Source organism: Acomys russatus, chromosome 10 (genome assembly GCF_903995435.1).
Source record: "Acomys russatus chromosome 10, mAcoRus1.1, whole genome shotgun sequence".
NCBI lineage: Eukaryota > Metazoa > Chordata > Mammalia > Rodentia > Muridae > Acomys > Acomys russatus.
The window spans coordinates 76,616,962-76,631,324 of record NC_067146.1 but is presented as its reverse complement, the minus strand read 5'-3'; the positions used below and the strand labels follow the sequence as shown (position 1 = coordinate 76,631,324).

The 14,363-nt window shown below is 37.6% G+C and overlaps 1 protein-coding gene across 1 annotated transcript in view; it reads left to right on the top strand.

Annotated features, from left to right (window-relative positions):
* Nucleotides 1–14,363, top strand: part of Cntnap2 (contactin associated protein 2) — a 2,113,217-nt gene that overhangs the window by 597,278 nt on the left and 1,501,576 nt on the right. The window contains exon 2 of the mRNA XM_051152463.1: nucleotides 2,027–2,137. Coding sequence (XP_051008420.1) covers nucleotides 2,027–2,137 — 111 coding nt within the window. The remainder of the gene's footprint in view (nucleotides 1–2,026; nucleotides 2,138–14,363) is intronic.

Below are 14,363 nucleotides of genomic sequence, written 5' to 3'. Positions count from 1 at the left end.
AAGAGGACAGAAGTCATTGTGTCTAGTCAGTGATTGAGACGAAGGTGAGGGAGCCACTGTTGTCTCTGGAGGACTTTAAGCCACATTCACAGCGATTAAAGGCAGATGCTGACATACATGCTGATATTTCCTTGAGCATTTACTTTGTTGGAGCATATATACTTACTTGAGCAATAAATGGTTATCCACTATGTCACTCTTCAGGTGTGTGCATATCTGAGGTTAAAATGAATAAATATGCTACTATAGAATATGTAAATACCTCTGAGAAAAATGGTCCATATGTATAATCACATTCTTTAATACACTAAATCTATAAAATTTTGGAAACATGAAATTAGATTTTAAAGTTTTAAAGTAAAAAGCCTATATTAAGTGCCAAAATTTATATATAGCCTTCCTTGCTATTTTCTTCATGTTATATTGGACCCAAGTATACACTTGCTTACATATATTTTTAGTAGATTCTTCATATGAGTGAGAGCATGTAGTTTTTGTTTTGTTTCCTTTGTTTCATTCTTTAGTTCTGTAATTGTGTGAAGGGTTGAGGAAAAACTGAATGGGCATGGAGTAACAAAATAAGATATAAAGCTATTTTTCCTAATTTATTATGTCATAATATTTTTCTTTGATAGTGGCTAAGAAAATAAAATATATTGAAAATGTAAAATTTAATGTGAAGTTCCATAACTTGTGTTCCAAATGTCTATTCTAACTCTATAGAAGCCCATTTACTCAGAGGCATTGGGTCTGATTTTAGTGGTGGTTTTTATTTATTTGCCCAAATTTTAATAATAATGTTTATAAAATTAAAAAGATAGTTTCTTAGTAGCTCCAGACCCATAAGAACATTTTGTGAGGATCCATTTTCTCTGATGCAGATAGAGGTCCGAGAAGTTTCTATGGTAGCAACTGCTGCTAACTGCTTGATTTAGAGCTATACCTATGGAGGTGAGAGGTCAGGAGTTAGGACAGCCCATATGGCAAGTGTTGATGTAGATGCACTCTTCCTGAGAGAGGGTAGGCTAAGAGGAAAACAGATGAGCTCTGGAAACTAGAAAAATAAATCATTGAAGACATTAAGAAACATACATGATAAGAATCAAGAAGCAACACCTAAGAAGAGATGATGGTTGAAAATGTTAATGGTGTTATAAAAATCAATGTGAAGAAAGTATCACAAATAGATGCAAGGGAGGGATTGGTGACTTCTTGGGTAGTAATTCTTCTCATGGTGGCCATTATTCTGGTTCCCCATGATGATCAACAATTTCTTTTTCCTCCTTAGTCAGGACATTTAACACAAGGCTTCCTATCTCCAATATTTAGGTGCCCAAGACATTATTGTCATCTGCAGGCTCAATGCAATATATCTAATCTCCAGAACTTATTCATCATGCACAACTGAAATTATGTATAGCTATTAGTGACTTCCACTTTCTCGCTTTGTGTACTTTCACTGGAATCCTTCCTAATATCACTACTTCCCATTTCATTTTTTTCTGCATCTTCTGGCTGCATGATTTATAATCACCTGAATATTTCTAGGCAATGCCAGGTACAAAAGGGAGTAGAAAGGCTGGATTCTACCTGTGATCCTTGATTGGATTTGAGTTGCAGCCCTCTTGGAGCAATGCTGTTGCTCCAGGCTATTACATCTAAAACCAGAATGATTTAAACTGCTTCTGTGGTTTTACCAGAATGGGTACAGCTGAGACATGTATTTTGTGACCATTGATGAAGTCTTCCCCCCGCCCCCGTGGTGGATTTTAAAGTCTATAGTATATTTAAAAGTTATTTTAATTATATTTATTTATATGTAGACATGCGAGTGTATACATGTGTGTGTTCCTGTTTGTGTGTGTGTGCATGTGCGTGTGTGTGTGTGTGTGTGTGTGATTTTCCTCAGCAGGTGTGGGTTTAAGCATGGAGCCATGTCTCCATTTCCTTAGTAGTTATTTTAATAACCATTAACTAGGCATTTTTCCAAAGAGTTTTTAGTGAATTTCTCTTTTGTTTTTTTCAGAAAAATGTGATGAGCCTCTTGTCTCTGGGCTTCCCCACGTGTCCTTCAGCAGCTCTTCCTCTCTGTCCAGCAGCTATTCACCTGGCTATGCCAAGATCAACAAACGAGGAGGTAAGGAACACTGGATTCCCTTGCAGCTAGAAATGTTTGTTACGTACTGATCACTGACATACACATTAGGAAAACAAATGTTACCAGTCATGTAAACTCCAGATTGTCAGCCTATTTACATTATCTACAAATACTATAACTATCTCATATAGTATATAAGTATATGCTATATATTGCTGCATATATATATATATATGTATACACACACACACACACACACACACACACACACACACACACATATATATATATATATATATATATATATATATATATATATATATATAGGCAAGGTAAGAATCTTCCTTGGCAGTATATCCAAATTACAAAAAGATCCTTAGTTAAAGAAATACTTTTTAGTTCAAAAATACGTAATCAAAGTAGGTGTTTAAACAACTGAGTTCCAATATGTATCTATGTATGTAAATAAAAATATATTGTAAATTCCTTGATTTTTCAATGTATATTGGTGTACAAATAGTTTCTGCTGAAAATGTAGGATAAAACATATGAGAATTTTCCAAGTATTTAAAATGAAGTTTTGCTTTCAGAACTGTATAGAAAGTAGCTCTTCGTTTATATTTCCCAATCTCAAAATATTGGTGACGTCACCTGGGTTCTATTAGCCCGAAGTATTTCTGTCCTATTCTGAATTGCAAGTAGCAGTTGGCCTTAGGCTTAGGCCTACAGCTGAGCTTAGCTTTAGTGTTTGGAAAGCGATCCATCCTTTCCTTTTCTCAGCAAGCATCTCCTGAGTTCTGGCATCTGCAACATGGCTTCACCAAAAAGCTTCTTGCAGTGTCTGCTTATGGCCTCATCGCAGAGACTGAAAGGTTGTCACACATTTCTCTCACTTTGTTGTAAGCTTCCACTGTCTTTTAAGACTTGAATGCCTGTAGTGTCCTGTAGCGTTCTGTGACAGCGCTGACAAGCGTCATGCAAGCTAGAAATATATGTGTCCCACCACTCTTTGGTGACTCACTTGCCTTGGCAGGTGACGCTAGAAAAGCCCTTCTGTGAGCAGTTGTTTTGGGTTTTGTTGCTTTTTAAAAATTATATGATGCTTTATCTCTCTTTTGTTTTGATTTGTTTACTTTAAATCCCAATTGCAGCCCCCTCCTTTGTAGCCTTCAGGTTCCATCTTCCCTTCCTCATATCCCCTCCCTTTCTCTCCTAGTCCTCAGAAAGTGGGAGGCCTCCTCCCCTAACATCTGACCTCAGCAGATCAAGTCTCACCTGCACTCCTTTGTGGCCTGGCAAGGTCACCCTGCCCAGAGGAAGTGATCAACATGGGGGGCCAGACTCCAGGTCAGAAGCAGTGCCTACTCCCCATATTAAGGGACTCACAGGGAGACTGTGCTGCCTATCAACAACATCTGAGCAGAGGGTCTAGGTCATCACCACGCATGGTCCTTGGTTGGTGCATCAGTCTATTCAGGCAGTTGTTTTTTAATAGGGAATCCCATCAGCAGAATTTTTAAAATTTAGGTTCTTTCCTTTCAAATAAATTTGTATTTTTACAAACCAGACCTGAGAGTTGATTGTCTTCCCTCCAAGTCCCTTTGCTGTCACTTCAGGGAAGAATGTAAGTTCTTCCTTAATGGCCTTAATCTCTCTAACAACTACAATGGCATTTCCACACTTGGCTTCTCTGGAAACTTGCTCCTTCCCCTTTCTTTACTTAAATACATGGCTTCAATCCTCCTCCTCTCTGCACTTCTGTAGAGCTCAGACTGTGAAAAGTAAGCATTCTACAGCCTAGCGGAGCATATTGTGTGAACCAGGTCTGTAATTTTGCAATGATGGGTCACCTTTGTCTTCACCTTCCTCATGTACAAATTTAACTGCACCCATGCTCCTTTCATAAAAAAAACTGCACACGTTTTGTTTTTCTGCTCTATTTGCTGCTCTTTCTCACTATAAACCTTAACACGAATGGTGAGCAGAAACCATAATGGGTCTGGAATACTATACTGTCATGAATTTCCTTAGCCAGACAAATACTCCATTTATTTTTGAATGAACCATCATTCAAGTATCCAGGATACAAGTGCATTGTAGTCAGATTCTTTGTCAGACTGTAAAATAAGTGTTTTCTAACACAATTTCCCCTGGAGCCCTATGAGCTGGCACTTCACCGTGCACAGGACTGCTGTCATTCTGGTTTTCCCCACTCCAATCAAAACGGTCCATTAACCTCTGCTTACAGCATTCTATCACATTCATCAATACCTTTCCAAATTCCTTCTGCAAATGCATTCAAAGATATACAAATAGCACTTTCGTAAAATCACAGCAGCACTCCCACTCCTCTGTACCAATTTTTTATATTAGACCTATCACACTCAAAGTGACCCTCTTCCTCTTTTTTTTTTTTTTTTTTTTTTTTTTACTAAAAAAAATTTTTCAATTTATTCAAACTTTGTTCACAATCTGACATACACTAGAACAAGGGTGTAAAAAAATAATAGAAACAACACTCTTGGCTTAAAATGCTTCATTATCCAATTTGAGCTTAAAATAAAATAGAAAATTGACAATTTCCTAGTATCGTTACATCATCTGGACTCTGACTTTTGCTGCCAACATTAAACATTTCCTGTTTCCTTTGCCCTTAACATTACACTCACATTACATTTTGCTTTGCTTGTTCATGCTAAGCTCATGCACACCTGTACATCCTTACATGCTGCTTTCAGGTGTTGTCATTATTCCTGCACTCTTATTTAGTGACTTCCAATCTTTTCGTCCTTTGTATTCCTACAATGTAGATTTTTTTTTTTTTTTTTTTATTAATTTATTCTTGTTACATCTCAATGTTTATCCCATCCCTTGTATCCTCCCATTCCTCCCCCCCCCATTTTCCCATTATTCCCCTCCCCTATGACTGTTCCTGAGGGGGATTACGTCCCCCTATATATTCTCATAGGGTATCAAGTCTCTTCTTGGCTACTTGCTGTCCTTCCTCTGAGTGCCACCAGGTCTCCCCCTCCAGGGGACATGGTCAAATGTGAGGCACCAGAGTATGTGAGAAAGTCGTATCACACTCTCCACTCAACTGTGGAGAATATCTTTTTGTATGAGAAAGAAGTACATGTGTAGAATGTATTGTTTTAGTTGGGTTTTCATTGCTGTGGTGAAGCACCATGGCCAAAGGTAACTTGGGGAAGGAAGAGTTAATCTTATTCTTCCGGGCTACAGTCTATCACAAAGGGAGTCTTGGGAGGCATGGAAGCAGGGCAGGAACTGAACCCTAAGTCATGGAGGCCCTGCTTACCAACTTCTTCACTCTTCTTGGAAGGCTCATTCTGCTTTATCATAACATCCAAGATCATGAACACCAACATATACAACCAATAGTGAGCTAGATGCACCCACATCAATCATCAATCATAAAAATACCACACAGGCATGAGTTCAGACCAGTGTGGTACTAGCATTTTCTCAGTTGAGGGTTCCAAATCACTGTAGCTTCTGCAAATTTGTAAACTTTACTGTAAACTTCTGTAAAGTGGATATAGACTTAGCATACACACACACAAACATATATAAATATATATATATATATATATATATATATATGTGCGTACATACATCTGTGTGTATGTGTGACTATGTAATCAGAATGGTTTAAACTGCTTCTGTTGTTTATCAAAATATAAATGTGTAGGATATATAAATTGGGAATACATTTTCTTTCCTACTAGTAGTGAAGATCATTTTATATGCATCTGTTAAGCATCTAAAAGAGAGTCATGCCAGGCGGTGGTGGCACACACCTTTAATCCCAACACTCAAGAGACAGAGGCAGGCAGATCGCTGTGAGTTGAAGGCCAGGCTGGTCTTCAAAGTTAGTCCAGAACAGCCAAAGCTACACAGAGAAACCCTGTCTCAAAAAACCAAAAATGAGAAAGAAAGAGAGAGAGAGAGAGAGAGAGTGAGAGAGAGAGAGAGAAAGTGAGAGAGAGAGAGAGAGAGAGAGAGAGAGAGAGAGAGAGAGAGAGAGAGAGAGAGAGAGAGAGAGAGAGAGAGAATTCATAAAGTAACAGAGAAAAGATAACAGGTTGTCACAACAACAGAAATAAACAATATAACTTTGGCCTTGTGTTGATGAATATTGACATCAAATTTTCTTATTCAAATAATATTTCCAGATACACTTAAGAGATTAAATGCATAGCGATGCATAGAAAAACAAGATATATTTATAAAAAAAGACACACACACACACACACACACACACACACACACATCTAGATAACAGACTGTGAAACATTTATATAAGTGGTACAAATTGTTGAATTTTGCATTCCAAATCTATAATAACCTTGGTTTCAGGCCAAACACATGAGAAAATCTGTAAAGTGATTTTTACGGCAAAACTGTCATTAAATCTATAACAGCTTGTGGAAACTCACTTTTAGTGTGGGTGTGAAGTTAATGCCTTACTCTACTGACCTGTGTTATGATTTATCTTATATTTAATCATTGAAGCTTTCTTAAACTTGTATCAATCCAAGTCAATATCAGTTACATGTGTAATGCTTTCCAGTATTAATATAAAATTTAAGCCTTTGAATGATGCACAGCAGAATACTTTCTTATGTGTTATAAATGTCTCTTGATTTTTGTAGAAATCTTATTAAAAAGAAGGTTTAGCTAGAGATGTCATTTTATTTGATTTCCTGGTGCTCTAACAGAAACTTGAGATGACAAGAGTTCATTAAATTATAAATTTATAAAAATAATTTGACTCGTATTTCTATGGCCTGAGAAGCCTAAGCCCATGAAGCCAGCATGTGCTATACTTCCAGTTAAGGGTCCTTGTGCCATCACATGGTAGAGGGAGTTAAGAGCAAACAAATGGGTGGAAAGGAAAGATGTCGGTGCCAAGTCTATTCTTTTACTGGGAGCCCACTCTAATAATGACAGAAGTATATGTACGAGTTGTACAGATGGCCTAAAAATGTCTTAGCAGTCCCACTTTCAATGCATCAGCAATCATCACGCTATTTCAAACTCTTTTTGATTGTTATAATTAGATATCTGAAGTAGGGCACTGACTTAGGAAAGCACAGTGGGCACATATAAGCAAAGCAGAGTGAGAGGTTGGAGCAGAACAAAGGAAAATGTGAAGATTGACGAGCCTGGGTCCTTGGAAAAGTTGATGTTGCCTTGTTCAAACATTCTTTACCTTATTTATTTTGGATTTTTAAGAATTATCTTTCCACTGAACCTGGTACTTGGTGATTTTAGCTAGAAGGCATATGACTTTCAGGATTCCCTTGTCTCACCACATCTGTGCTGAGCTCTGTTAGTCACATAACATCATAAGAGTACATAAGAAATCATAAATATATAATCCGTGGACTATATTGATGGGATGTCTGTACTGTGGATTCTGAGGCGGCATACCTAGAAATCAGGGGTTTTGCTTTGTCCAGATGCTAGGGATCTGAATTCAGACTAATGCCTCCATGGTGAGCACTTTACCCATGTATCCACCTCGCTAGTTCTCATACCTTTCATTTCTATTTTTTTCCTTTATTGAAAAATAGATTTTTTTCTCGCATAATGTATTACAATGACACTTTCCACCCTTCTACTCCTCCTAGTTCTTCCCACTTTTCCTCTCACGTGAATCCACTCCCTTTTTTTCTTTCCCTAGAAAACAAACAGGCTTTTAATAGATAATAATAAAATAAAAAATATAATAATATAAAAGAAAAACTAATACATCAATATAGGACAAATCTCACTTTGAGATCTTGAACTGTTTATTCATTCCCTTCCATTGTTTGTGTTGTCATATATTTACTTAAGGAATGTATTAACTTCCTCTTTATGGACCTCTATCATAAAAAAGCTGTTTTAAGGTCTTTTTCTTGTGCCTATGTATGATGGACTATCCAGGGCCTCCTGTGGCAGGATAGCTGGTCTATAGTGGAGACATATTGTCCTGGATGTTACTGATTACGTTTTTATGCTGGAGTCTAGCATTTGGATTTAAGATTGAAATGCTGGGTGGTGATATCTAGTCTTATTTTGTTGAGTGCATGTTTAGTTTCTTGGATTCTGTTGCACTCTCTTGTTTGTAGGAGAGCTTGGTGGCTGTTGGCTGCCTGGTAGGAAATCCTTCTGGAATCCTGATAAGTGTAGCCACTGGGGATTCTAGTTAAATTGTGTTTCTAGGTATTAGCAGCTAATCATGGGATTGGAGATGAGTTGTAGATGTGCTGAGGGGGTCTATGGGAGGGAGAAAATAAGGGTGTTCCTCTGAGGTCTGCTAAGTACCCTGGGAACGGGGCAGAGAATGATGAGAGGCCACAGCAGGTTGTCTGATGCAGAGTTGGCATGAGATTGGAGGACTGGATATGAAAAGAAGCCAGGTGGAGAGTGAAGAGCTGAGGCTTGCCTACCTACTCCACTGGCCTACGTGCTTGTCTGATGTGTTCCCAGTGAGTGCTTCCTGGAGTTCACATCTGAGATAAGAGGATGAGTGGGGATGAAGGTTGGTGGAGATTTCTGTAATCAGCTGGAGATGGGGACAGAGAGGAGCGCGGGACATACCAGGTGCTCTGCTACAGACATGGCTTGAGAGGCAGGAATTGGACTTGGAGTAGAGGAGGGAGAGGTGAAGATCTGCACTTAGACTACTAGCTTCCCTGGCTGGAGTGAGCTACAGGTTCCCACTTAATGTCTCCTATAATTGAGAACTGGAATGAAAGAATGAAGGGGAGGAAAAAAGTTTGGAGTTAAGAGTTGGTAAGTGAAGGCTTTCGTGGGACATGCCCCTTGGGCTAGTATGCAGATATAAGTGAGTATATACCATTTGAGTCTTTCTGCTTCTGGTTTAACTCACTCATTATGATCATTTCTAGCTCAATCCATTTATCCACAAATTTCGGGAATTCCTTGTTTTTAATAGCTGAGTAGTATTCCATAGTGTATATGTACCACAGTTTCTTTATCCACTCTTCTACTGAGGGACACTTAGGCTGTTTCCAGTTCTGGCTATTATGAATAAGGCTGCTATGAACATGGTTGAGCAAATTTTCTTGTTGTGTGCTGGAGCATCTTCTGGGTATATTCCAAGGAGTGGAATAGCTGGGTCTTGAGGAAGCCCTATTCCCATTTTTCTGAGATAGCACCAGATAGATTTCCAAAGTGGCTGTATTAGTTTGCATTCCCACCAGCAATGAAGGAGTGTTCCTCTCTCCCCACATCCTCGCCAGCATGTGGTGTCACTTGAATTTTTGATCTTAGCCATTCTGATGGGTGTAAGATGGAATCTCAGAGTTGTTTTGATTTGCATTTCCCTGATGACTAAGGAGGTTGAGCATTTCTTTAGCCATTTGATACTCCTCTGTTGAGAATTCTCTGTTTAGTTCCAAGCCCCATTTCTCAATTGGGTTATTCGGTTTGGTGATGTTTAATTTCTTGAGTTCTTTATATATTTTGGATATTAGACCTTTGTCATATGTAGGGTTGGTGAAAATTTTTTCCCAGTCTGTAGGCTGTCGCTTTGTTCTCTTGACAGTGTCTCCTGCCTTACAGAAGCTTCTAGGCCTCATGAGGTCCCATTTATTAATGGTTGACATTAAAGCCTGGGCCGTTGGTGTTCTGTTCAGGAAGTTTTCTCCTGTTGGGACTCTAAATGAGAGACGCATGGGAGAATAGCAAAATAAAAGGATACAGAGGGTCCTAGAAATCTACAAGTAGAACAATATGATAGGCAGATTTGGGCCCAGGGGTCCCACTCAAACTAAGGCACCAGCCAAGGACAATACAGGAGGTAAACTTTAAACCCCTTTCCAGATCTAGCCAATGGTCAGAATATTCTCCACAGTTGAGTGGAGAGTGTGATATGACTTTCTCACGTACTATGGTGCCTCACATTTGACCATGTCACCTGGAGGGGGAGACCTGGTGGCACTCAGAGGAAGGACAGCAGGTAGCCAAGAAGAGACTTGATACCCTATGAGAATATATAGGGGGAGGTAATCCCCCTCAGGAACAGTCATAGGGGAGGGGAATAATGGGAAAATGGGGGGGGGAGGAATGGGAGGATACAAGGGATGGGATAAACATTGAGATGTAACAAGAATAAATTAATTTAAAAAAAGAAAAAAAGAATCGTAAAAAACAACAACAACAACAACAAAAAACAAACAAACAAAAAAAAAGAGTTGGGTGATGCACTGGAGATGGGGGTAAGGATGCAACAGTGGCTATGGCAGGTGGTACATTACAGGGCTTCAAGTGAGACTAAGACATGGGTTTGACGAAATGAAGGATCGACAAAGATCCGCAGTTAACCTACCTGCTTTCCCTGGATGGAGTGCCACCTTTCTACTTCTGTCCTCAACTTATTCTTCAGCTAAAATAAATCTTCTTTACTTCTGATTACTAGGTTATTCCTGATTAAAAACCAGTTATGACTGGTTTAATTTTATACATATGAAATAATACATATATAAGCTGTGGAATGCTTTGATGGGAGGTCTGTACTGTAAATTCTGAGATTGCATAATTAGAAATCAGTGTATCAGAGACTGGGAAACAAACCCCTGTCTTCTTCCCCTACCAAACACACTTTACATTTGATTACACTAAATAGAGCAATGCCACTGCAATGTTTAACTTAGTCCATAGGAAGAACATAAAATGAACATGAAGATCTGAGTAAATTTTGAGTTAGGCTTATATACATAGCTGGAGAAAGCCACTCAAAACATCTCTGGTTCCTAACTGAAGTGGGTATTAAGTAAACTTTCCCCTCTCGTTCATTCACTTTTTACTTACTAGGTCCTACAATACTTGGCACTAATCTCAGGACTCTTTGCTTATATACTTTTCTTTTTGATTCCCCATATTTACCCTTTGTTTCCTCTGGCAGGATAAAAGGAACATATTCAGAGACCACATAATTCATGTTCACTTCTGAAAGGAGCATGTGCACAAAAGAAATCTTAGGAAATGAAGAGAATGGATCTCCTTACATTGTTAAGTTTCTTAAAGTGAACTACAGTTCTTATTTTCTGTTAAAGAACACCAAGAGTAATAACTTACATCTAGCTTTGATGTCAGGGCTCTCTGAGACTATTCCTGAAACTAGCAGCGTTGTCTCACTCACTGGTCTCTTCTGTCTTTCACGCGTCTGTCGTTATAGAGTTTAAACTACTTTCTGCAGGCTCAAGTGAGGCTCAGCCTACAGCCTTGCTAGCCTCTATATTCTTGTGTATCTGGTGTTTAAAAAGCACATTTTTTTTCATTCATTTCATTCTCAAGTCTCTTGTCCTGGATTACATTTGGAAAATGCCTCCTTTTGTTCTGTTGTCTATGAATTATATTCTGTTCATATTTTTTTCTGAGACAAGGCGTCTGGATATGGCTCTGGCTTGATGAAACTCACTATATGAAAAAGGATGACCTCAGGACCATAGAGATTCCTCGTTCTCTCTGAATCCAGTGATTTTCCTCCCCTTTTCAAACTTAAGTAAAGAAAGCCTCTTTCACAAGTAATAAAATCCAGAACTGGTGGCCATGTTATGGACTGGATGTTTCTTGATTCTTGCTCTCTTATTCAAGAAATTGAGATAAGGACTCACATGGATATAAAAAATTTGTAGGGTGTCATTTCTCAATCCAAAGCAATAGAACAGGCCAGATACACTGTCAAGATTGACAGTGAATAATATGGCTGATGGTACTCATAGACTCCAAGTTTGTTTGTAGATTCTTTTCATAGGATTCAAGAAGAGGAACAGTTAGGTTGGTAAGGCTGATCGCATGTGTAGTTCTTTATTTTGATTGATATATTAAATTATATAATCTCTTTTCTGCTGTACATATCCTTTCACACAATTCATCTGATTTTAATCACACACATACTCATTTATGGACAAGTGCTCTTTTAGAAGAAGAATGTACATATAGCCCAAGTCAAGCAGAGTCCCCAATTGGTGAGCTACTCCTTATGTTCTGTGGATGCAGAACTATATGGAAGCAGAGTGGCAATGCTCCCCTGAAGATGTTGGTTCTGTATGTCAGCAAGTCCTACTGGTGTTCTCCTCACTCTCTACTGTCCTAGATCCACTCAAGGTGTTCAGAAATGGCCAGAACACTCTGTATTCTTAACTTTTATTATTAAATTATTTCCCTAACCCCTTGACATCAAGACTAAAACCATGAAAGAGTTAAAATGCTGTTGTGCGTTTTTGTCTTGTGTTTGAAGCCTCCATTCCATTATGACTCCCTTTCCTTTCTCACCTTCAGAGCCTCAGTAATTTTCTTAACTTGCTTTTTTCTTTGCTTGCTTACTGAAAGCTCATTCTTGCTTCAGTAAAAATGTAATGATCAACTTCACTGTCCACCATTTGCCTATTAACAGTAGAACCATTGAAGCAAAAAATTCATAAGGACTGGTCTTTTTTTAAACACAGACTGTCAAACTATTTGACCTTCCTATTTGGGATAGCTCTGCTTCATCATGACAGTGTCCCTCAGAACATACCTGCTGGTGGCTAGAACCAACCATGGGAAGAACATGGTGTTCTTAAATTGCATAAACTCCCTGCAGTTCAGTTTACTGATATCTGTGATTATCATCTAATTTATCATTTAAACCAAAAACATTTTGATGGTGAAAGAATGTACAATCTGTGATTACTGTAAGATAATCCTGGAGGCCTGGTCCCACATATTTTTAAAGTGAGTCATTTATATTGATTGCCAGAGCTGACGTGATAATTAGAGGGAATAATCTATACACACTAGTGCTGCATTGAAACATTAGTCTCTTTCCCAGAAATTACCCAGGACTATTAAGAACAATACTATGAATAATAATTTTAAGTCAATGAGTGAATGAAATACACATCACTGTGACAAAAACGCCTCCCTGAGAAGTTATTGCTAGAACTTAAGTATAATTTACAATTTAAGCAGTTTTAATGATTTTTGCATAATTGGACCATTAATAAACTTTAAAAATATCAATATCCTTTCCACTTACTTCAAGTCCAATGAAAGACACGTTGTCAGTAATACATAAATTATCTTGTTATTATATTAATGTTATTTCAATTTGATTTTTCAAAAAATATTGGTGTATCTATTAATGCTATTATCCTGAAGAAAAAGAAAAAAATTTTAGACAGTAGAGAAAGTAATAGATGTCAATGTTTTTTTTCTGACCATCTCTATAGATTATATCTTAAAGCTCTATTCTTGTATTTGCTTTTCCAGCTAAAAAAGAACAGCCAAATAATTGTTTTTGTAAATTTTAATTTATGTTTTCTCATTTTTCCACAAGCACTAAGGATTGAATTTAAGGTATATGAGGCAAGTGCTCTGCCCCTGAGCTATGTCCCAGACTTACTTTATCCATTTTTACTGTATTCTCAAGCAAACATAAATTAAGACTTGATAATCACTGGTTAATTTTAAAAATTAAGAATAGAATACATAGAATATTTGTATCACTAATATTTGTTTAAGGTCACACAATGTAGAGGTGTATTAATCAGTAAGACAGTCATATTTGGCTAGGATCTACCATGTTACCTTGCCAACAATATTGTTTCTCCCCCACTTTACAATGCTGAGGTTTCAATATCTTGTTTTTTTTTTCTTTTTTTTAATTTTTCAAAAAATAATTTATATTTATTCATGTGCATTGGTGTTTTGTTTGCATGTATATCTGTGTGAGGGTATCAAATCTTGGAATTTCAGACAGTTGAGAGCTGTCATGTAGATGCTGAGAATTGAACCCAGGTCCTCTGAAAAAAAGTAGTCAGTGCTCTTAACTGCTGATCCATCTCTCCAGTTCTTATTTTTCTTTTTTTACATATACATTTATATTATTACCCAATATACAATTAACCACCTACAGCAAGATGAACCACAAAACAATTAAGAATTATATAAATGATACTTTCATAGTGTTTTGGCTATTTGTATTTGGCAAGTATGACTAAAACATCTTTCCTATCTTGGTGTGTCTAAAATTCTTAATGTAAATCAATCTCCATCACATCTTGTCATTATCAACTTAAAACATCTATCTATCTAGATCTAAAAACTTCTTAACCCCTAGGCACCTAAATTCACTCTTAAACTAAGCTACCTGGTCTTCAACTCCATCAGACACTTGAGATGGAATAAACTTATTACCCGAGTATGCCAGGAGTGCAGGTTAGTAGATTTCCAAATGAAAAGACGA